The following is a 22,742-nucleotide window of genomic DNA, read 5'->3' on the forward strand; positions in this document are numbered from 1 at the left end:
ACTCTCCTTAGCACCAGGCACTTCGCTGATATACACATTTCTCTGACAAAGCTTAAGACAGAGAGTCAAATAGAAGCGAGTCGAAGGATGGAAAACTCCTGGTTACAGATAAAAGAAACATCTAAACTGCACTCTAGAGCCGCTACTTATGACTGAGTTCCTTTCCTGTCTAATGAAGTAATTCTCACCCAATGGGCAGTCCAGACAGCGCTTGGCCAGGCGAGAGAGCTGGCGTCCACGTTTCTTAAGACACCCACCCTGGCAGAGTGTCCCCTCCATAATGGATGTCATCTGTGGCCTTCTGTATTCTGGTATCAGAGGGGTAGCCGTGTTAGTCTGAGTCTGTAAAAAGCAACAGAGGGTCCTGTGGCACCTTTGAGACTAACAGAAGTATAGAGAGCATAAGCTTTCGTGGGTAAGAACCTCACTTCTTCTTGCATCTGAAAGGTGCCACAGGACCCTCTGTTGCTTCTGTTATACAGTTCCAGACCTTTTGTCTCTTTTCCTAACCTGGGGCATTTTGTCACCTTCCGTTTGTCCCAATGTTCTCCCCTTTTGTGCTCTGTAAAGGGCCTGAGCCTGCCCCTTGTCTAGACTGTAAAAGCTTGGCTGGGCTGAGAGATGTCAGTTGTTCTCCCTCTGCACTGAGTTCGCTCCCAGAACCACCTCCGCCTAGGTGAGCAGTTTCACCTCCAGCAGCTTTGGAGCACATCCCCCCATGTTCCATCACTCCTACAATATTTTCCATCCATACGTCCCCCGATAACTACGACAACCAGCGAGTTCTTAGCTTTCGGCACCGATTGCACATGGCCCCCTTCGCGGAACTAGTGATCACAGGGGAGACGTGCCACGTCTAGGCACGTCCCGGGGTGTAGACTCGTAACTGTGTACCCTCCATCCTGAGTCACAAGCCGTGCCTGGGGTTTAGTCATTCCTGCCAATCGAAAAGAGAAACCATTTCTCAAAGGAATGGAAGAGCCACAGACTGGGTCACTGGTAATCGCACAGTTTTACTGTTCCTGGTACAGAGCGCTCCCCTTGGAAACACACCCTCCGTAAAGGACGAGCAGAGCAGATGCTAGTTCCGAAAGGTTTCATCCTCTGTAAGCAGTGCGCCTGACTCCCCACTGCTGAGTTTTGTAATTTACAACTGATCCATGGCACAGCACATGCAACTGCTGGTTTGAGTGGAGAATTGTGATTCGGCGGCATCGCACACCTGCTTTGCACAAGTGCCAATGACAGCACCGGGTGCCAGGTAGGGGGGGAATCAGGTGAGTGTCCAGAGACGGGTCAGTGTATAATAAAAGTTTTGAACTGCACAGCAGCAAAATAGTCCAGCTGCCCCCTCTCCAGCCACACTCTACGGTAGCCAGAGGCAGAGAGGTCGGTGCCCCAGAGACTGTAGCCAAGTCTGGCACAGGAACAGATCTGCCCTGGGGCAACCATAGCTGGTACAGACCTCCTTGATGGATACTGGAGTAAAGCGCTAGACTTATCCCTGGCTTAACGACTTTTCTTTTGAAATGGGGAGGAGAGGGGCATGGGGGGGACAGAGGGAGTTCAGCTGAGAGGGAAGGAGGATTGTGCACCCGGCCAGGGTGTAACTGTTTTCATTGCATAATATGTATTTCACGGGGGCAGCTGCACCCAATCAGGACCCAGGGCAGGAGGAAGCAACTTCAGCTCTGCAAAACTAAAGCCATCCCATCCCTCCTCTCCCCCATAGCTCCACTGTCCTTCAGACCCGAGTCAGCAGCACTTGGGCTGGCTGCAGGCTGGAAAAGGGAGGGAAAGCTGCACCCACGTGCGAGGCCAGAATGAGACAGCATGCACAGCAGATTGTGGGAACATTTAAAACGTCAACTGGGCTCCTCCGGCTTGTATGTGCCCAGAGGCTCCTTGGGCTTGGCTCGTTCTGGACTGGGGAAGAACAATAAGAAGTGATCGACTCTCCCCAATGCACCACAATTCACCCCCAGAGCATTGTGCAGAGTGGTGCCCCTCCACCTCCTTCCTTACACAGGGACTGGAATAGTTAACAATGGGGACATTTAAATTATCCTCCTGGCTGAGCAGAGCAGTTCACCTCTCCGAGCTAGTATTCCAGGCTCTTTGCAGATTCAGTTACAAATGTGAAATTAACGTGAGGTTTTCCCCCAACCATAGCAGCTAGCTAGAGACTTGCTTCTTTTCAAAGGAAATCAGATTCTGAAGCATTAGATAGCAGCTTCAAAGCCGCGCTAGTGCAGCATACCAGCATCCCAGCTCAGCCCCAACGCCGCTGGACTGAACGCAGCAGCTTTATAGAAAAATCCTAAACCAAGAGGTCTAGGTTACAAATGAAATTCTCAAAACTCTCCCTCTCCCAGTGGCATGAACAGGTATCACCCCAATTCCTAGAGCTGAGAGACTTGTCCTTGGTCACAGAGGACAGCTACTGTATCCTTGAAACTCCATTAATAGGGAAAGGCTGTAAGTCAAAGGGGCATTGGACATTGATATGAACAACAAGATGCAGGGTTGTAATAATAAATACTAAAAGCAGAGTTTGGGAAGAGAACCTCCACCAGCCAACCTCCAGCGAGAGTCAGGAGATTTTCAAAGGGAGGCAGATTATCCCACATCTTCCTACTGCAGGATTTCTCACACCTTCCTCTGAAGCATCTGGTACTGGCCACTGCTGGAGCCGGGATGCTCATCTGGACAGACCTTGGGGCGATCCGGTGTGAAATGCCTGTGGACTCGGGAATGTGCGGAGTTGTGTCTGGAACCAGGGTGGTGTGGGAGTGTGATATCAGCCAGGAGGGGTGATGAGCACTGCAGAGGGTGCAGTGCATGAGGGTGGGGAGGGGGCAGTTTGTTTCCTATTGCTGGTGACAGCTAAAAACTACCTTTAAACTGAGGAATCTGAGTCCTGGTGCCCCCCTAAGCACCTCCTCCAAAGCCCAGTTCTCCCACCCAGACGCTGCTGCGTTCCCTCCACCCCTTTGCAGACCATGTCAGCCCATAATTCCCTTTCTGGACTATCATTCCCTTGTCCATAATGTCACTAAAGTGCTAGAGTCCTCACTAAGCCCCCGAGATCAGCTCTGGCCAGAGAGCCGAGCCAGACTCGACAGGTCTCAATCTGGCCCAGCATCTGTAATGCCTGTACTCTCCAGGCAGCCTGCATAGACCGTCGAGGGCTTGGCTGGATTCTCCACTGCCCGTCCCTGCTCCGATTGTCCCCTGATATTCAGACACCCTCCACCCCATCCCGCTGCCACCACCACCTTCCCCAAAAGCCAGGGCGATTCAGTGGAAACATAAACCAAGGAGGGTACAAGGGGCCCTGGAAGGCAATGTCCCCTTCCCCTGGGGGGGCAGTGCTATCCCCGGAAACAGTAAGCTTCCCACCACCAGCTAGCAACCAGCTCCTACAATGACAGATGGCTCAGTGCTCCCTGGGACACAGCAATGGAGAAACAAGCCCAAAGGGGTGAGACCAGGTGTTCGTCCCCTCCCCAGATAGCATCACCACGGCTGTATTACCCTAAAGTGCACTCGGAACTACCCAGGGCAGGGGTGAGGGGGTGGCACGTGTCCAGAGCATCCAGGAAGTGCCAGTCCCAGGCAAGGAGACCCTCCGCCACCTGGGCGGGCAAACGGGCAGAGGCTGCCGATCCTCACTGGATGAGCCCAGACGCTGGCAGCATGTTCCCGCTGGCGCCGTGAAGCAGGACGCGGCACCTGCCATCCAGCTCTGCGCCATGGCCCTTCTCTGCAGGAGACGCAGGGGTGGGGAAGGAGAGAGGAAGGCAAAACAGGGACTTTTAAAGCACAGGCCCAGGCTCCACTGAGATGCCCTGACAGACTCAGGGGCATTTAACTTTCCAGAGGCTGAATTCCAGCTCTGAAGAAATAGAAGGAATCTCTCTTAGGGCAGCCAGGCCCCTTTCCCCCTTCCCTCCCCCCCGCCCCACTTCTGGGGGTCTCCAGATCTATCTAACCCCAGAAGCGCTTCCTCTGATAACCACCGGAGGGATTCAATTCAACAGTCTCCCCAGAGCCCCAGTCAGCAGCAGCTCCTAGTCTGAACACTTGGGGCATTTCTCTGGAGGTTACGGCGGCACGTTGCTGGTCCCATGCCAGAGGCAGATTAGCCTTCCCCAGCCCTACAGAGCGCAGGGCCCAGGCCTCACTTACCCGCCTCCTCCACGCTGGGGAAATGTTGGAATCCCTCCAGATCTGCAGACAGCAAGACTTGGAGAACGTGGCCCTGAGAGGAGAGGGGACAAGAGGACAGGATGAGTGTGGTGGGGACATTCCAGCTTCCATTGCTCACAGAGACAGCAAAGACTTCCAGGCGTGTGTCCTGGGAGGCTGAGGAAGGGAGGCTGGGCTGAGTTGACCCCAAGAGCTCAGTCCCTACGTAGGAACAGCACAGATGACAGCTGCAGCCCCTCCCCACCGCTTGATCCATCTGAGTGAACCCCGGATCCTGCAGCCACTGTAGGAGCAGCCCCCCCACTCTTGAGTGGGCAGGTGCAGCCCATGAGGACGGCAGGTCTCAAGATGCCATGCTCCATCTTGACCTGAGCGGCCAGGCCGCAATGCATGCTGGGTACTGGCATCAGCTGTGTTAGTGGCAAGTTAGGTGCAAGCGTCAGGTTCTTGGCAAATTCCAAGTGCAGCCCCAAGTTCTAGAGCTCCCTCCGGGGAAGGAAATTCGGCTGAGCTAATCTGGTGACCAGCCCATTGGTTTTGGAAGCAGCTGCATGACAAGTGCCCATGTCCCTGGTCTGACCTGACAGCCAGACGGCCCCCCCCACTTTCCAGACACACCTGCAAGCCAGAGAAGGTCAGGGTGACGCCCCTTTTCTGGAACTCCTGCAGCAGGTCTGCCAACCCCATCACCACGGTATAATCCAGGCTGCTGACGTGGGTGCAGTCCAGGATGACGCAGCGTGGTGGAGACACTGAGGACGAGAACACCCTGTGGTCATCTCACTGGCATTTCCAGCACAACATTCACCAGCCACCTGGGCAGGAAACTTAAAGCAGGAATCGATCTTTCTGGGCCTGGCAGTTTGGCCAAGCCTCTGCCAGTCCTGCTCCGCCCAGCCAGCCCTTTACGCTGCGAGCGTGCTGAAGGCCCGACAAGCCTGAGAGAGAGTGAAGGATAAAGCCTCGATAGCTGCATCAACGGGTCCTGCCCAGGCAGGGTGAATCCCAGTCCAATTCCAACTAAGGCTTTCCCCAAGAGCGCTTCCCTACAAGCCGCAGGGAGAGGGCTCTCAGGCTGATCACAGGAGGTTTAGGGTCAGCTTCACGGGCATTTGCCTGAGGAGTTGATCTGAATTTGGAGTTGTATTTATCCAGGAGCGCCGAGGCTGACAAAGGCCCCACTGCGGAGCAGCCGTTCTGGCCCCGTTTATATTCAGAGGCTGCAGCAGGGAGGCCAGCGCTGTCCACAAGCTACAGCATTGAAACAAGGGTGTGTTTGGCTTGTAACAGGCTAGACTGCACCGTACCTGCCAGAGCCCATCTGTGCATGGCATCTCGGAGGGACTCAACAGCGGGGAAATGCAGACCGCTCGCAGGCTGCATGAGAAGCACCCCGTGCTCTGACAGCTGCAGGAGAACCAAAGGGGAAGGATGAGAGGTGGCTGCGCTGGGTAACGTCACATGCTCCAATTCTCAGCCCAGAGCCAGTGTCCCCCTCACAGTGGAGGCGGGTGGGTAGGTAACACAACCAGCCATTGTCCCTCATACCGAAGGGGCGTGTGATGGAGCCTTCACCCCGTCTCTCACCACACACCCATGACTCCCCCCCAACACCACAGACAGGTTGGGGTGTGTGCGCGTGCATGTGTGTGCACGCACACTGGAAATGGAGGGGCTCAAACACCATTAATGCTAAGAAAAGCTGCCCACACCATTCTGAGCTGCCTGCGTTAACCATTTCCCTGCGTCCCTTGGAACGGCTCTCTGCACCATAGCTGGGGCAGATGAGGGCCATGGGGGTGTTACGAGGGGATGGGGCAGGAGCAGGAGAAGGGGAAGCAACACAATGCCCCCGGCTATTGCTCCAGGTAGATGCCTATGGCAATAGTGCCATCCTCCCACATCTCCGGGAACTCCACCCCACACAAGGAGGTCTGAGCCACACCTTGATCCTGGGCCTGGCAATGGTGTAGAGCAGGAGAACGCCAGAGACCAGAATGCCGGCCACGATGCCGTACTGAACCTCCCAGAAGCAGAGCAGGAACGTCACACACAGCGGCACAAGGTCCAGCCCTGGGAGCGAGACCCCAGTCATTGCCTCGTCCCATCCGTTCACCCTCCCACTCAGCAGCTGTTCCGCAAAGCCCCTGGAGTCAGCCAGCAGTCCGTGGAGCTGGGGGAAGGGGAATGGACGAGGGAAAAGAAGCCCGTTCGCATCCGTAGAGGGGGAGCAGAGATGCCTTTGCGCATGGCCCATCACAGGCCGGAGGCTGCTGGTGGCAGGAGAGGGTTCAGATTGGGGGGCAGGAAGCCAGGGTTTGGTGCTAACACCACATCCGAACATCTAGGGGCTGCCTGTGTGCTTCAATCCCAACACCTGGGCGAGCACCACATGAGGGCTGCCAGAGATGGCGGGAGGGGAGGGGAGGGGAGGGGAGGGGAGGCTCAAAGGTCTCATCTCAAGAAGGGCAGAGTCTGGAGCCGGGTCAGTGAGCGGGAGAACACCCAGCCAGACTCCCCAGGCTGGGACACATGGATGTGTTACAGCCGCCTGGAAACGTGAAATGCTGCCTCGGCACTGAATATTGTCATGTCAACTGTCCCCTCTTGGTCCAGGGCACCCCCAGATGTCGCCTTTCTGTACACCAGGGCACGGAGCGTTCAGGGGAGGGCGGGAACGATGTTACATTCAGGTGTGGCGCACACGCAATCAAATGGTGTCAAGTATCAGAGGGGGAGCTGTGTTAGTCTGGATCTGTAAAAAGCAACAAAGTCTGTGGCACTTTATAGACTGACAGACGTATTGGAGCATGAGCTTTCGTGGGTCGTCAGACGCTCACGCTCCAATACGTCTGTTAGTCTATAAGGTGCCACAGGACTCTCTGTCACTCTTTACAATCAAATGGCACTCTCAGATCCTGCGTAACTGGCACGGGTCCGGCAGAGGAAGCGCCTAGGCTGAGAAGAAGAGCTTTGTGTAACTCGGATGCTGTGTAGCTTGGAGCTCTGTGTAGCTATGTGTAGCTCGGAAGAGCTCTGTTGTCTCTCCCCCTCAGAAGTTGGTCCAATGACAGATATTACCTCACGGATATTTTAACCAGGTGGAGGTTATACCAAATCCCACCCTTGTCAGAGTATCGCCAATAGCGGCCTACAGGTGGCGCTGGATCCCTTCGAACGTCCCCCTATACTGAAACCGTGCAAAGAGCAGGAATTCGGAGCCCCGGGCAGGCATGCAAAGCAGGTTGCTCGTGCCCATACTTTTAACCCGCCACAGTGTTCTGAAGATCCTGGCGTCAAACATCGGGGCCACGGCGCAAATGATCACAGCAGCCAGAGCCGCTTTGGGAATGTAATAGAAGAGCGAGGTCAGGTAGGCCAGGGAGAGCAGGACCAGGGTCCCTGGGGAGACACAAGGCAGACGGTGAAACACGGCCAGCTGACCCCGAGCCACGGCTGGGCAGAGTCACCCCAGCCTCTCTCCCCGTACACACACTCAGCCCAGCCTCACACGGGTGAGGAGAACAGGATGTAAAACCCTGGGGCGGGACGGGTCCAGAGGTGGCCCTTGGAATGGCAGGGGAAGCACCAATGGAGTCCCTGGGTGAGAGCGGGGCACCTACCTGTTATCAGCCCCCCTGCCGGGGTGCACACGCCCGTCTGTGCATTCACCGCTGTCCTGGAACACAAACCAAATGCACCGTTACAGGCCGTGCGAAGGCTCCGGGCAGAAGGCACGAAGGCCAGCTCCTTCCAGCTCCCCTGAATGAGGAGAGCAGAGTGGGGCGGAGGGATCAGTGCTGGCTCCCCAGAGTGATGGGGGAGCTGCTGGATGGACTCGGTGTCATAAGAGAGGGGACTGGGGACAAGCCCCACTCTGAGCTGCTGTCTGTCTGGAGACTAGCCCCTCATTCCCCCCCCTGACTTTATACATCACCCGGGTAGGAACAAAAGCAAACCCTGAGGGTCCAGGCACTGCCGCTGACAGGGGCAGGAGAGAAAAGGGCCCCTCTCTACTGACTGGGATCCGAACCCAGGCCCTGACTGGGCTCACCCAGCCCATTATCAAGGATCCCCCATGTCCTGACAAGGCCGGCCAGCCTCAGTGGTGCTACTCACCGCCCAAAGCTGCCGGTGACAGGGTAGGAGGAGACGAAGGAGCCCAGGAGGTTGGTGAGGCCTGTTGTGGGGGGAGAGAAGGGATGTTGTGCATGGTGCAGTCAGGAGGGGAGTCAAGATGCTGCCTGGGGTGGGGGGGCAGAGTGGGCCCTCTGTCCCATCTGCTCAGTGAGGGGCAGCCACCACCAAGGCCCCTTCCAACGAGCAGACGAGGGTCCACAGCAGATTCAGTCCCCAGGCTGGACACCCAACCGCGCCCCAGCCAGGCTGAGGAGAGGCTCCCCCCACCACACACACCATGTCCTGGCAATCCCCCACCCCCTGGCTGAGCTCTTACCCATCGCCAGCAGCTCCTGATTGGGGTCAATTCTGTAATTGTTCTGCGAGGCTGAAAGAAGAAAGAGGTGACTGGGCAGAACTCCTCACCCCTTTATCCCAGAGCTTCCCGCAAACCCTGTGCCAGCACCCAGTGGGCGCGGGGGCAGCAGGGCGCATGGAGGGGCGTGTCAGCCTTTGCGGGGGAATGACCTGAGTCACAGGCCCCACGGGACCCCTGGGAAGTGGCTCATTTCACCACCTTCGCCCTGCCGGTCACGCTCCCTGTACCTGGAGAGCAGTAACAGGCCTTACCAACACTGAGCTGCCTTGGCCATGCAAAGCCTGGGCGGCGAGGGGAACCTCCCTACCCCATCCCCCATTCGCTGCCTCACCAGGGCAGTAAACTACAGGGGGAATGCTCAATTGTGGGGGAATGTTCCATGTGATCCCCCCACCCCATCCACTGACCCCACACTCCAGGGGACAGTCCCCAGGCACTTCCTTCCTGCACCCCCTGCGCTTTTCTTTGACATGTGGAAGGTCCCACCCCAGGGTCCTTCCCCACCCCCGCCCGGTGGCAGCTGACTCCAGACCCTTCCCCATGTGAGGAGCGAAGGCTCTGGCAGCCCGGAACGCAGCCCGGCAGACCCGACACCATACCGAAGGCCTTGGCAATAGCGACCGTCTCCAGCAAGCCCATGAGCGGCACCACAGCCAGTCCAGCTCCCAGGTCCTGGGGAGGGGATGGGAGAGGCCAGCATGAATCTCCTGGCAGAGAGCGCTGCAGACGCAGGAGATGGTGCCCTCTGCACTGTCCCCCCACCTCTGAGGGCAGCAGGAAGACAAGTCTCAAGAGGAAATCCCCCACGATGCAGCTCAGCCGGGCGAGGGTAGACAGGACCCCTCACTCCACCAGCCCTGTGCACATACATGCTGGAGGGCAGGTCACCCCAAGGCTCCATGCATCCAGCCCTGTCTGCTCCCCAACTGCAGGGAAAGGAGCAAAGGGGAGAACCTCCAATTCCCATCGGAATCCCTCCTCTCTCGAGCTTGCTCAGCCATTTAAAGGTACGGTACAGAATTAGAGCGCCACCCTGGGAAGCTCCCACCTGCTCCCACCACCCCAGCACCACTCACCTGCACCATCTCGCTGAAGGGCACAGTGCTGTTGGCTTCGGCCTTGGAGAAAGGTGGCAGCTGGAAGGGAGGGAGCCCCCGGGGCGTCTCCCCAGTGAGGGTGAACGGCTGGGAGCCCATCACCTGGAAGGAGTAGGCGACCAGGCCAGCAAACAGGACCACGAGTGCATTGCGAGCTACATCAGAGAGGAAATTACCGCGGTGAAAGCATCACTCCGAGCCCAGTGGGGATGGGCACAGTGGAGAGACACGCACTGGGGGCTCTTTCCAGCCAAGGTGGACGCCTGCTGTCCACAAGAGCATGGGCAGCAGCAGAACGAACCTCCCACCAGCGGACCCCAGCCCTGCCCTGGAGAGACCCACCCTGCACGGGGCGTTCTGTCTCCACAGCCCACTCAGTCCTGGCCCTTCCTGTGGGGGCTGCCCACAAGGGGCGAGGCACTGCCAGTCAGGACAGTGGTTTGGACTGCTGCCCCTCCAGGGGACAGACCCATCTCACACAAGCAGGGCCGGCTCCAGGCACCAGCTTAACAAGCAGGTGCTTGGGGCGGCCAAGGGAGAGGGGCGGCATGTGCGGCAATTCAGGGGTGGCAGGTCCCTCACTCCCTCTAGGAGCGAAGGAGCTGCCGCCGAACTGCCGCCGCCGATCGCGGCTTTTCTTTTTTTTTTTTCCCCAATTGCTGCTGCCGGTCGCGATTGCAATCGCGGATTTTTTTTTTTTTTTTTGCTTGGGGCGGCAGAAATGCTGGAGCCGGCCCTGCACACAAGGGCCCCCAAGCAGCCGTCCTATTGGAACAACTTGTGGGCCCTGCCAACACGGGCCCGATTCGGGCCTGGTGGTGAACGGCCCCACGGCCCATCACATCCCCCAAGAGCCAGCCTGGGCCAGAGCCCTCTCCCAGCAGGGATTTGCTGCAGACCCACAACGTGCTGTTTCTTCCTCTTTGCAGGGTCCTCATTTCTCCTCATCACCCTCGGACCCTGGGCTAACTCCGGGTGCTGCCGGGAGGAAGCAGACATCAGTCAGAGCTGGGCAGGGCTGTCAACCAACCTGTTGCTGTGGCCCAGACGATAAGACGACTGATCCTGATGGACAACAGCTCCACCCGATGGATCCTGGGGAAGTGGCCTTTCATCGCCCTGAGCCCCACAAGCACGGCCAGGCAGACCAGCCCCAAGAGAGCATCCCCGGCCCTGCAAACAGACCAAATCTGGGACATGTCGCAACACACTGCAACACTACTGCAAAGGCTTTCTGTGGTGGGGAGGGCCCAGCCCAGCCCACAGCTGTGAGCGAGGAAACTCGTCTCTGCCCCTATCAGATCAGTTCTCAGGGAACAGGGAGAAGGACCCAGGTCAGAAACCCAACACGAATCAGTGGAGCAGCATCCACTTCCAACCGGAACTGGCCAGGGGCAACCATTCCCTCCCCCCCGTTTCAGCCCCTCACCGCACTGCTGCAAAGGGCATGTAGCTCACACGGGCAGAAACAAATGGGGCTGCTCTAAAGCCAGGGAGCTGGCCACAGAGGAGGGGGCTGCAGTGAGGAAGCCTGCAGCCTTGATCCCTGATACTGGGGGGGAGGAAGCTGCCCAGGGAAGGGGCAGTGAGGGCTGAGAGAACAGACCTGAGCTGCTGGGTCGAGGGCCCCCGGGTTGGAAGCTGGTGCAGAGGGGTGGCCGGGGTTCCCGTACAAAGCACTGTGGGAGGGGTGCAGTCAGCATAATGGATAGGGAGAGACCCTGGTGAGACCCTGGAAGGTGGGCTTGGCTGGAGGGTTAACCCACAAAGGAGAGGCACAGTGGCTCCTGACCAGCAAGATGGGGACCGCAGAGCGAGTGAATGTGTCAAGGTGCTGGGCGACTGCAGGATGGGGCGTAGACAGTGGTGAGGTAATTCCCCACATCCCAAAGCAATCCAACATGACGGAGGGCATGGAGTACAGCTTTGTGTTGGCACAGGGCACTGGGGTTGGGCAGGGTCTGCTTGTGCCTGGTGTGATCTGACGGATGACGCAGCAGGCCGCTGCCCCTTATAGTCCCCGTGCCTTTCCCAGCCCTGCCTTCCCCCCACCTCCACACCAGCCACGCCAGGACGTTGGTGGAAGGAATGATCTAGGAAGAGCACAGAGATGGCTGCTCACCTGGTCTCCCCGATTCTTTGGAAGGTGTGATACACCTGCAGGAAAAACTGTCGTGGGATGTTGTGCAGCCCCAGGATGTTCTGCGCAAACAAACAAAGGCCCTGTGAAAGCCCAGCACAGCCCCAAGTCCCAGATGCACCTGACAGGTACCCCAATGCCAGACCAAACAGCGTGGCATTGGCCCCTCCCCTTCCCCATGGCGCTGGCCCATGCAGTGTTTTTTGTGGCTGCTACCTGGGAGCTTTCATCAGGGACCAGACCACGTAGCTGTGTGCAAACCTCTGGCCAAGGAATTTTCTCCAGATCCTTCCCCCACCCCTAGGAAACTTTGGAGGCTCAGTGGGGAAAACAGTTCCCATTCTCCCAGATGCCTGGTGCTGAGGCAGCTCCAGCCCCAGCCCCATGGAGACAGAGTCCTGCTTCCCATGCAAGCAGACAGGCTCTCCCAAATCTGGTATTCAAACTGGGGTGTTTTCCGTGACCCACGACTGTCCAGCTGCCACCTCTCGAATTCTCACTTGTCACCAGAGACTGACGGTGATTGTGGCTAAAAGAGCTCAGAGGTTCCTCCCAGAAAGAGCACTTGATGAAACCATAAGAGATTAGCTGATGTTTTCTGTTGTCTAGCGCCTTGCAAAGCATATGCTGACCCACGTCCCTCTCTGATTACGGTCAACCACAAAGGAAATGTGGCAATACCTAAAATCACCACAAGGAATGAAGAGGATTGGCCAAGCCATGGACCAGTCAAACCTCACAGCCAATCCCAGGCCCCACACCTCCCCGCAGAGAAAAATCACCCAGCACAACAGTCAGATGGTACAGATTGTCCCCGGCCGCAGCATCCCCATAACCCCCGTCGTCAGCAGAGAGGAGGACAGTGTATTTACAAGGGAAGCATACAGCTTGGTTTAGCTTTGTCCACACAGCGTAACTACCAGGTCCCCCAGGAAGCCCAGCCAATGGGCAGAACATCACCAGCACTGAGCATGCTCTCAGCTCTGGGAGGGAGGGAGCGAGGAACCCACTATGGGTCACCAGCATGGCAGCGCAGGGCACTCACCCCATCCCACCAACCTTGCAAAATCCTTCTAGTGCACTCATCTGGCACAACTCTTTGTTTGTCTGAGGGGCCAGCCAAGTATCCTTCATGTTTCCACTGATATCACTGTGCTGAGCTAAGCAGACGGTGCACCTGGGCCAGTGAATTTTTATGACAACTTTGCAAGGCTGCATTAGGCCACTGCGCAAGTTAAACTACAGAAATGGAAAAGGTCACATGCAGGAGAAGGTCCTACCTTGACCTGGTTGAAGCTAATGGTGACCGAAGCGGCCGAGGTAAACCCTTTAATGACGGGGCAGGAAACGAAGTCCAGTAGGAAACCTGCAAGGGATGGAAATTGCTATAAGGAAGCTGCTCTCCTAGGTACACACTGCAGCATGCACACACATGCAGAGTGCAAGGCTGTACAAGTCGGAGCTGGACAACAGCAGAGACATTTCTTGCGGGGACAAGTTGCTAGACTGAGAAGCGTCATACAAAAACAAGGCCCAACCTGGCCGCAGCATCTCACCGAGGTGCAGGAGACCCATGGCTAGCTGGATACAGCCTGACAGGAAGGTCAGCAGGATGGCATAGGCAGGGTCATGGAACGCATAGGAAGAGACCAGCAGCGACATAATGGCCGTTGGACCCAGCGTCACATCTTTTGAGGTCCCCAGCAGGCAGTAGACAAAGCAGCCCATGAAGGAGGAATAGAGACCGTACTGCACAGGAACAAACAGAGCCTTCAGCACCAGAATCACAGCAACCTGGGAACATGCTCGCATCATGCCGGGAACTGGGCATTCTGAAAGGAGGGCTGGGATTGGTTAACAAAGGGTCTGGCCATGGAAGTATCCCAGAGGAACGTACTGGGTAATCTTCGGAAGAAACATCTGTAGGACGTTCGTCACCCTGATAGCTGTCCCACACACTTTCTGAAAGAGGAACATGGACGGTCCCAGGAGGCTGCCTGCCTTCAGTCCCCCAATGTGCCCTGTAGGGTGACCAGATCTCCCCATTTTATAGGGACGGTCCTGATATTTGGGACTTTTTCTTATATAGGCTCCTATTACCCCCCACCCCCGTCCCGATTTTTCACACTTGCTATCCAGTCACCTTAGTGCCCTGCCACAACCACTCACCTTGCCATGTGTTACTGCCTCGCTAACACCCACCCAGTCCCCAGCTGTTACAATCAGCAGCATTCTGCCAGGATATGCAAGCACCCCCCCACACTGTAATCACCCCCACTGCTCAGAACTCTGCATTTTTGCAGTGGCTACCATTAAAAACTTGAGATTTCCTGCGTGGCAGTATTTACAATATGCTCTGTGCTGTGACTGGGAAACGCCTCCAGTACCACGGTACATTTAGCTACTGCAGCTGGGGAACATCCAGTCTGTAGTGGCGTTGGGGGCAGGTGCTATAAAGGGGACACTATGGATTTACTCGCACATGGAAAGAGTGAGCTCTAAGCTTGGGTGTAGGTAAGGCCAGGTGAGGAGCCTGCATTGATCAGATCAGCACACGCCTATGCCAGGGACAGCCCAAGGGACGTACTTCTCAATGTCCCCAGCACTGAGGCATTGGGGTCCCTGTATGAACAGAGGAGGGGAAGGGAAACCATACTTATTGGTTGCCTCGAGAGGATTCTGCAAAGGAACTCACAACAGCTGCCTCCACCCACCCCTGGCACAACCCTCTGGGTCTAGAATCAAGCAACCCACCTGAACTGGCAGGCCGGCCACCTCGGCATAGGCCAGCGCTTGCGGCACGACCGTCAGGCCCACGGTCACGCCAGCAAGGAGATCGAGCTGCAGCCACCCTAGAGAATACTGGGGCAGCCACCTGAGGACAGGGAACCACCTCTGCACTGTGTGGTAGGAACAGCATCGTGCGGGGGCCTCTCGGTCCCGCTCTGCCATAGCAGCTTTCTTGGGGATTCAGGCCAGTGTGTAACACGCTCCAGGCTCCGCTGGGTCTGTCAGGGCACCGCTAGAATCCCCTGCAGCGGTCTCAGGGGACATGGTGACCGGGAGAAGACAGTCTCCTCAGCAGCTCTGTTCAGTAGAGTTCTCTGGTTCTCCAACATACCTGCATGGGAAGGAGGGTCAGAGACTCGGCCTATGCCGGGGAGGGATGCACGGGGCACTGTCTGTCCATTGATAGCACCAACCGATGGCCTCCTCTCCTTCTGGTCTCCTATCAAGGCCCAGACTGAGGGATGCCTCCACCTCCTCCATTCACCTGGTGAGGTCTCCTACGGCAGAGCCTTGGCCCTGGGGGCAAGTGCAGAGAACTTGCTGGGTGGAGTTTTTCTGCGCCCTAGAATGGATTCTGGCTCTCTCTCCTGGAACAGGATCCCAGAGGGTCACTGGCTAGCAGCCCTCCAGGGCAGGGAGTGGGTCCCAAGGGGCTGGCCTGGGCCAGGGCAGAGTGCTGCTCAACTGGTTTCTCTCTCTCTCTCTTTGGCAAAGAGACGGAAATAGAGAGTTTTTACACGGCGCTGCAAAGAAAGGAGTCGTCCCCCGTTCCCAGAAATGCCCAGCACCTGGATCTGGGCAGTACGTCGCCCAGCAGGGGCGAGTTTCTCTATTTTACAAAGCCAAGGGCTGAGAACAGAGGAAGACCAGCCAGGGCTAGCTGGATCCGCGGCAGGGACAGGTGGCATACCCCTCTCTACCTCTGCAGGGCCAAGGTGACAAAGACCCACGATGAGGGGCACAACAAACCTCATGTCACACAGGAATATCAACAAAGATACATTAGAACTGGAAAAGGTACAGAGAAGGGCAACAAAAACGATCAGGGGTCTGGAACAACGTCCGTAGGAGGAGTGATCAAAAAGACTAGGACCGTACAGCTGAGAAAAGAGGCGACTAAGGGGGGATACAATAGAGATCTATAAAATCATGAACGTTAGGATGGAGAAAGTGACTAGGGAAGTGTTATTTACCCCCTCACATAACACAAGAACCAGGGGTCACCTGATGAAATAAATGGGCAGCAGGTTTAAAACAAGAGGAAGGGCTGCGCTGCTCCACACCACACACCACACACACGGAACTCTTTGCCGGGGGATGTTGCGAAGGCCAAAAGTATAACAGGGTTAAAAAAAGAATTAGAGGAGTTCATGGAGGGCAGGTCCATCAATAGCCAGGGATGGCTCCTGGGCTGGCCCCGTGTCCTCAGACCCAGAGCAGGGCGAGGCTCCTGCCCCCAGCCCTGGAACAATTTGTAGGGCGGGGAGGGCTGAGAGCCATTGAACCACACAGTAAAACCCTGTCTAGGATGGAAACCACTTAAAGCCCGGGGAGTGGGGGGGCAGCAGCACCCCTAGTTCCAGCCCCTATAGCCGGGAGCCCAGGGACAGGGGCTCCTCTGGGGACACTGCCAGTGGTAGCGGGCGGAGCGGTGTGGGGCGCCCCGCGGGGCCGGGGAGCAGGAGAGGAGGCGCCCGGGGGCCCTGGAGAGCTCTGGCTGCCCCGGCCCTGCTTGTCCCCCCCGCTGCCCGGCCAAGGGACCCCCGGCCCCGCACTCACCCGCGCCAGCCGCCGCCGGGCGCCCGGACCCCGGCCCGGCTCATGTGACGTGCCCGGGGCGGAGCCGACGAGGGGGCGGTATCCCCGGCCGGCCCTGCGGGAGGGGCCCGGGCTGCAGGTCGCCATGGGCCTGCGCTCGGCGCTGCTGCTGCTGCTCGCCCTGCCGCTGGGCTGGGCCGGCCGGGCCCGCAACGTGCTGCTGCTCGTGGGTGAGTGCGGACCGGACCGGGCACCTGGGGAGCGGGGTCCGCCCCCGGACCGGACCGGGCACCTGGGGAGCGGGGTCAGCTCCCGGACCGGGCACCTGGGGAGCGAGGCTCGCCCCCGGACCGGGCCAAACCGGGCACCTGGGGAGCGAGGCCCGCCCCCGGACCGGGCCGGGCACCTGGGAAGTGGGGCCCGCCCCCGGCCTGGGCACCCTGGCACCAGGGATGGCTTCTGGACTGGGCACGGGATCTGGCTGGCACCCAAAGCTAGACTCTCCTGGTACCCAGACCCCGGGAACAGCAACCAGCCCCTAGACCAGACTCCTCTGGCACCTGGACCCAGGCAACAGGGACCAGACAGCCAGACCCTGGGACGGGCACCAGCCCCCTAGACAAGCTCCTAGTGGCCACGAAATCATTAGCGGTGACTCACACCCATGGGAGCAGCTGCAAGAAGGGGATTCCGGAGTCACTGCTCTGACTAACTGCCCGGTCCCCACGGCAGCCCCTGGGACAGGAACTGCCTGAGCAGGTGGGAGCCGTGTACAGTGAGGGGCTCTGCGGCCTGGTTCACTACAACTCGTGCGCTGCTGCGGCCTGGTTCACTACAACTCGTGCGCTGCTGCGGCCTGGTTCACTACAACTCGTGCACTGCTGCGGCCCTGGGGTGGGTGTAACCGACACTGCAGGGCCCATGGCAGGGTTTGAACTCAGGCTCGCAGAACAGATGCATGAGCATTGGCCCCGTGAGCTAGAGGACAGCCTCCCCGATGGCACCTGTAGCAGACTCATTAACCTCTCCTGTGGACCAGCTGTGGGGGGATAAATACCCCCCCTCTTCTAGTGCCACATGGGCCCTGAGCTCACAGCCTGCCCTGCTTCTCCCTGCTGCACAGCGGACGATGGCGGCTTTGAGAGCGGCGCGTACAACAACTCCGCCATCAACACCCCCAACCTGGACGCCTTGGCCGGGCGCAGCCTCGTCTTCCGGAATGCCTTCACCTCCGTCAGCAGCTGCTCCCCCAGCAGGGCCAGCATCCTGACCGGCTTACCCCAGGTAGGGCCTTCCCGAGCCACGCGCTGGGCAGGGAGGGGGTGGTTCTGCTGCCTCAGGCGCTTGCTAGTCCTTCCCTAGGCCCATCAAGGCTCGTTCCCTACACTCCCTGCTCTGGGGCTTTGTCCATGGCTCAAGCGATGAGTCTTCCCCCCCTTTCCCTTGATGGCCTATTGCCCAGCCCCAATGTCTGGTGCCTCGGTGGTAGCACACGCTCAGCCCGTGGCACCTGAAGACGGCCGTGGTTTGGCTCTGCAGGGCGGCCGGTGCAGGGACGTGCATTCCTGGCCAATTTGTCTCGTTGTTGGTCTCTGTTTTGCAGCACCAAAATGGGATGTATGGGCTGCACCAGGACGTGCACCATTTCAACTCCTTTGACAAGGTGCAGAGTCTTTCCCTGCTGCTCAGCCAGGCACAGATCCGGACAGGTAAACAGCCAGGGGGTGGGAAGAGAGGAGAGTGGAAGAGTGTGCAAAGCCATTCCCTTTCCCACACCCGTCTCACTGAACCCCATCCCCGCGTGTGAGAGATGGGCAGCGAAACGTGTGCCTAAGATACCACCCCACTAGACAAGTTTCATTAAGTCTCTCTCACACACACACACACACACGCACACCCCACTAGACAAGTTTCATTAAGTCTCTCACACGCACACACACGCACACCCCACTAGACAAGTTTCATTAAGTCTCTCACACACACACACACACACACACTTTAAATCAAAGCAATTGACATCACCAATTTAGACATGATTTAAATCACAAGTTTAACCTTGCTTTGCATTTGTCCTTCTCTCATTTGCCTAAAGAAAGGTCGATTCTCATTGGCTGGTAACCATTCAAACCTGTCACTTTGCAGCTAAATATGCCGCCTTTATACTACTTGGTGCTTCGTTTTGCTAACCAGGAGGATGCAAACATGTATTGCTAAATACTACTTTTTTTAAAACTTAATTTAAATTATTTTAATAGACAATAAGTTTAGGCCTTAACATAGGTGGTCAGTATCAAATTTAATTTTAAATAGGTCTGGTTTTTAAATTAAACCTGGATTTAATTTAAATTTTAAAAATCCAATTTTAATTTAAAAAAATCTTTTTTTTTATTCATCAACTTTTATCGATCCTGCTCCCACACCCCAGCTTGACTCTGCATTTCTGCCTGGACTAGTCACTTTCACTTCTGTATCTAGAGACCCAGTGGCCTCTATAGGCCTAATGTGGTTGCGCAAGCCAGTGTTTCCCTGCTGCCCCAAGCATCAGAGCAGGGCAACTCCTAACCCCGCCCCGGGGGAGCATGGAAAGACCGAAGCAGCATCCTCTGCTCTAACTGCCTGTCACATGCTTGCTCCTGACGGGCCGGGCTCTTTCTCCTGCAGGGATAATTGGGAAGAAGCACGTTGGGCCGGAGACGGTGTATCCCTTTGATTTTGCGTACACTGAGGAGAACAGTTCTGTGCTGCAGGTGGGCAGAAACATCACCCGGATCAAACGGCTCGTCCGGAAATTCCTGCAGAGCCAGGACGAGAGGTGAGGCCCTGCACGCCCCGCCGCAGGATTCTCTCTGGGCCTGAGCAACCTTGCCTCCTAGCACCCTGGTCCTGATGCACAGGGTACCCCTGTGCCTGAGTTACAGGGAGATGCAGCGGTCAGCACCTTCCATCAGGTTACCAGCTCCTCTCGGGGACCCTCGGGGGCTCTATGGGAACCAGCTTTGTCTTCAAGTCCCAATTCATCACAGGTGAAATGAGCTGACGTTTCTCTGTGCAGGTAGCCCCAGGCTTTGGTTGGAGCCAGTTGGAGGCCGTGAGCTAGTGTTATCACTGGCCCAGGGCTAGGGTTAGGACTGGGGTCCGTGGGATGCCTCAGGCCATGCTTGAGCAGTCCTTTCCTGCTCGGCCCGTGCCGTCAGCCTCTCCCGAGCGCTGCAGTCACAAACTCTCTTCTCGGGATTTCCAGGCCGTTCTTCTTGTACGTCGCCTTCCATGATCCCCATCGCTGCGGCCACTCCCAGCCCCAGTACGGGGCCTTCTGTGAGAAGTTCGGCAATGGCGAGAGCGGCATGGGCTGGATCCCCGACTGGAAGCCCCAGACGTACAGCCCAGAGCATGTGCAGGTAGGACAGGGCCGTTGGGAAGCAGCTACCCACGCTCCAGAGCACGGCGGCACAGCGGGGAAGAAGGCTCCTGCAGGCAAAGCTGTGGGGTGACTCGGGGTGACCCTGGCCCTTCTCCCCCCCCCCCCCTCACCCCAAGCAGTTACGGGGGATGAGTGGGGTTAGGAGGGGAGCAGCCCTGAGCACGGAGATGGAGCCACGGTCACTGGCAGGGGCTCTGTCCTCAGTTTAGCTCTGCCGCCTCCTGCGTCCCCTCCCCACGGCTCTTGGAGCCTCCAGCGCTTAGCAGCTGCTGCGTTTCCTCCCCCCGCAGCTCCCGTACTTCGTTCCAGACACTCCAGCCGCTCGCGCTGACCTGGCCGCCCAATACACAACAATCGGGCGCATGGACCAAGGCAAGTACCCGATGTGGTCGGGCAGCAGGACGTGGGGGCCCGAGCCCCCAGCGCAGGGTCTTGCTGGGTGAGAGGAGAAAACCCACCTTCAGCTGGGGTGGGGAGCTGGGGCTGGGATGGAGGCAGCCGTCCTGCTGGGTGAAAGTGCAGGTGCCCCCCGGCAGCCACACAGCTCTGCTCTTCTCTCTGCACGCAGGGATCGGGCTGGTCCTGGAGGAGCTGCGCAGCGCCGGCTTGCACAACACCACGCTGGTGATTTACACCTCTGACAACGGCATCCCCTTCCCCAGCGGCAGGACCAACCTGTACTGGTCGGGCACTGCTGAGCCCCTGCTGGTCTCCTCCCCCGAACACCCCGAGCGCTGGGGGCAGGTCAGCCAGGCTTATGCCAGCCTGCTGGGTAAGAGCGGTCACTTCCTCTCTGTGGGCTAGGCAGGGGCTGGGGTCATTAGGGGAGTTGGGTGGGGGCCCCCGTAGTGCTGTGTAGAGCGATGCCAAATCATGTGTCGTCTCCCCCGCCCATGCCCTGACACCACGAGCATGGCTGGGGTGAAGCCCTGGCTCCGCAGCCCGAAAGGCGACTCTCTCCCCGCTGGATGGATTTGCTTGTCTTTCCGAAAGAGAGTGAGCCGTGTAATCCCCAATGCCACGGGAACGAGTCTGGGGCTGGAAGGAGGAGGATGGAGTCTGAGAGCATGAAGGTGCCCAGCCCCCGGGGAGAGGGGATTGTGGGATAGGTGGGTAACCCCCTGGATGTACAGGGCCGGCCCCAGCTCCAGAGGGCTCACAAGCCAACAGGGGACAATGGCTCAGAGCTGCAGCAAGGTGGGTGGATCAGTGCGGGAGGGAGGCCTGGAGGAAGTGGGTGGTGAAGGAGAAAAGGGCACCGGGGCAGGAAGCGGGAGGCTGTTCCCCACACAAGGGGAGCCCAGCAAAGGCATGAGGCTGAGTGTGGAAAGAGAGGAAAGGGGCCATGAGGAGAGAGGCCCGGGAGCCCTGTCCTCCAGCGGCTCGTGCCGGTGACTGACTCTCCCTGGCGGCCCCACAGGAATGTCAGGGAGCACCCGTCACTCCCGCAGGGCCCAGCTGCAATTCCTGGGACGGCCTCCACCCTCCCGCTGGGTTCTGCCCCCTCCTCTCGGGTCCAAGTGTCTCTTCAGGGGCTGTTCTGGCCCACTCCTCTTGCCAGTTGCAGACGTCGCCCCCTTTTCCCCTCTCCAGATCTCACGCCCACCATCTTGGACTGGTTCGCCATCCCCTATCCTAGCTACAGCATCTTCGGCACCAAGACAGTCCAGCTCACCGGGAAGTCGCTCCTGCCAGCCCTGGTGTCGGAGCAGCCCTGGGTCACGGCCTTCAGCAGCCAGAGCCACCACGAGGTCACCATGTACTACCCCATGCGGGCGATTCAGCACCAGCAGTTCCGCCTGATCCACAACCTCAACTTCAGGATGCCTTTCCCGATCGACCAGGACTTCTACGTCTCGCCAACCTTCCAGGACCTGCTCAGCCGGACCAGAGCCCGGCAGCCGACCCACTGGAACAAGACCCTGCACCAGTACTATTACAGGGACCGCTGGGAGCTGTTCGACCGGAGCAGCGATCCCACCGAGAGCCGGAATCTGGCCTCCGACCCCCAGTACGCCGAGGTCTTGGAGCTGCTCAAAGCCCACCTGTTGAAGTGGCAGTGGGACACTAATGACCCTTGGGTGTGTGCCCCAGACGGCATCTTAGAGGAAAAACTGAGCCCCCAGTGCCAGCCCCTTTACAATGAACTGTGAGTCACTGGCTCACCTTGCGGGAGTCCTGTCTGCATTCCTTCCACCAGCCCAGCCCCGGGTCCTGCTTGGCCCTCGGCTCCTCCCCAAATCCTGACACAGCCCCAGAACCCCCAAGGGAACAGCTAGCTCGTCTGCCAAATGAGACATCAAGTGCCTAAACATGCAGCCCCCGGGCTCCAGGGTCCACAGGGCGACCCCGCAGCCACGCCAGAGCTCCAGCCACCCTCCGTCTAGCACAAGGTGGGGCAGCAACCAGAGATGGGCTGGTCCCACTCCCCCATTCACACAACTGGCGTGTGCTTTGTGTGTCAAAACAGCATCTGCCCCTGAAGCTCAAATGGGACATTTTCCTCCTCAGTGGGGTGTCATCGCACCCGGCAACAGGCAGCGCTGGACTGCAGCCAACCTGAAAGCTGTCAAATGCATGATCTCAATAAAGTCGCTGGGAAGAGAATGTCCTCGGCTTACTCACAAGCTAACCTCTGTGCCGATCTCCTGCTGAAGCCACTTCTCACCGCAGCTCTTCCTGTGGTGGCTCCAACAGCACCTCCTGCAGCCGGAGGTTGGGACTGGTGCTGCTGGGAGCTCCCCACATCGGGGCTTTTGCCCCATTTGCCAGGGAGTCTCCTGCTGGCCATGGAGGAGCTGAGAGCCCCCTCTCCTTAGGGCCGGT

General features: G+C 58.1%; 2 protein-coding genes across 3 annotated transcripts; one reads left to right on the forward strand and one right to left on the reverse strand.

The window, feature by feature from the left end:
• Window positions 1-995: 995 nt before the first annotated feature.
• Window positions 996-16,648, reverse strand: SLC26A11 (solute carrier family 26 member 11). Of its 2 annotated transcripts, XM_005283133.5 has the most exons (17): window positions 16,517-16,648; window positions 14,702-15,068; window positions 13,504-13,696; window positions 13,228-13,313; window positions 11,930-12,009; window positions 10,838-10,980; window positions 9,787-9,962; window positions 9,310-9,382; window positions 8,669-8,719; window positions 8,332-8,392; window positions 7,836-7,891; window positions 7,474-7,614; window positions 6,158-6,285; window positions 5,520-5,619; window positions 4,831-4,964; window positions 4,192-4,264; window positions 996-3,766 (listed from the first exon to the last, which is right to left on the reverse strand). In XM_005283133.5, exons 2-17 carry the CDS (start codon window positions 14,897-14,899, stop codon window positions 3,672-3,674), a joined length of 1,788 nt encoding a protein of 595 aa, XP_005283190.1. In that variant the 5' UTR covers window positions 14,900-15,068; window positions 16,517-16,648; the 3' UTR covers window positions 996-3,671. The 2 variants fall into 2 exon arrangements, with proteins under 2 accessions (XP_005283190.1, XP_008165907.1); XM_008167685.4 differs by lacking the exon at window positions 7,474-7,614.
• On the forward strand, window positions 16,569-22,523 carry SGSH (N-sulfoglucosamine sulfohydrolase). Its single transcript, XM_005283134.4, has 8 exons — window positions 16,569-16,725; window positions 17,619-17,779; window positions 18,099-18,204; window positions 19,157-19,307; window positions 19,737-19,893; window positions 20,207-20,288; window positions 20,485-20,688; window positions 21,510-22,523. The coding sequence occupies exons 1-8, from the start codon at window positions 16,641-16,643 to the stop codon at window positions 22,067-22,069; spliced, it is 1,506 nt and encodes a 501-aa protein (XP_005283191.2). The 5' UTR covers window positions 16,569-16,640; the 3' UTR covers window positions 22,070-22,523.
• The last annotated feature ends 219 nt before the right edge of the window (window positions 22,524-22,742 follow it).

The sequence above is a fragment of the Chrysemys picta genome, chromosome 12 (genome assembly GCF_011386835.1).
Source record: "Chrysemys picta bellii isolate R12L10 chromosome 12, ASM1138683v2, whole genome shotgun sequence".
NCBI lineage: Eukaryota > Metazoa > Chordata > Testudines > Emydidae > Chrysemys > Chrysemys picta.

Bases quoted from the DNA above. Each gene is read 5' to 3' on its own strand.
- SGSH (XM_005283134.4), top strand. From the start codon at position 16,641: ATGGGCCTGCGCTCGGCGCTGCTGCTGCTGCTCGCCCTGCCGCTGGGC. The intron at 19,894-20,206 runs GTAGGACAGGGC...CTCCCCCCGCAG, and splicing joins ACAGCCCAGAGCATGTGCAG to CTCCCGTACTTCGTTCCAGA. The intron at 20,289-20,484 runs GCAAGTACCCGA...CTCTGCACGCAG, and splicing joins AATCGGGCGCATGGACCAAG to GGATCGGGCTGGTCCTGGAG.
- SLC26A11 (XM_005283133.5), bottom strand. From the start codon at position 14,899: ATGGCAGAGCGGGACCGAGAGGCCCCCGCACGATGCTGTTCCTACCAC. The intron at 13,314-13,503 runs GTGAGATGCTGC...CATCCCTTGCAG, and splicing joins CATGGGTCTCCTGCACCTCG to GTTTCCTACTGGACTTCGTT. The intron at 9,383-9,786 runs GTGAGTGGTGCT...TCCCCTCCCCAG, and splicing joins CCTTCAGCGAGATGGTGCAG to GACCTGGGAGCTGGACTGGC.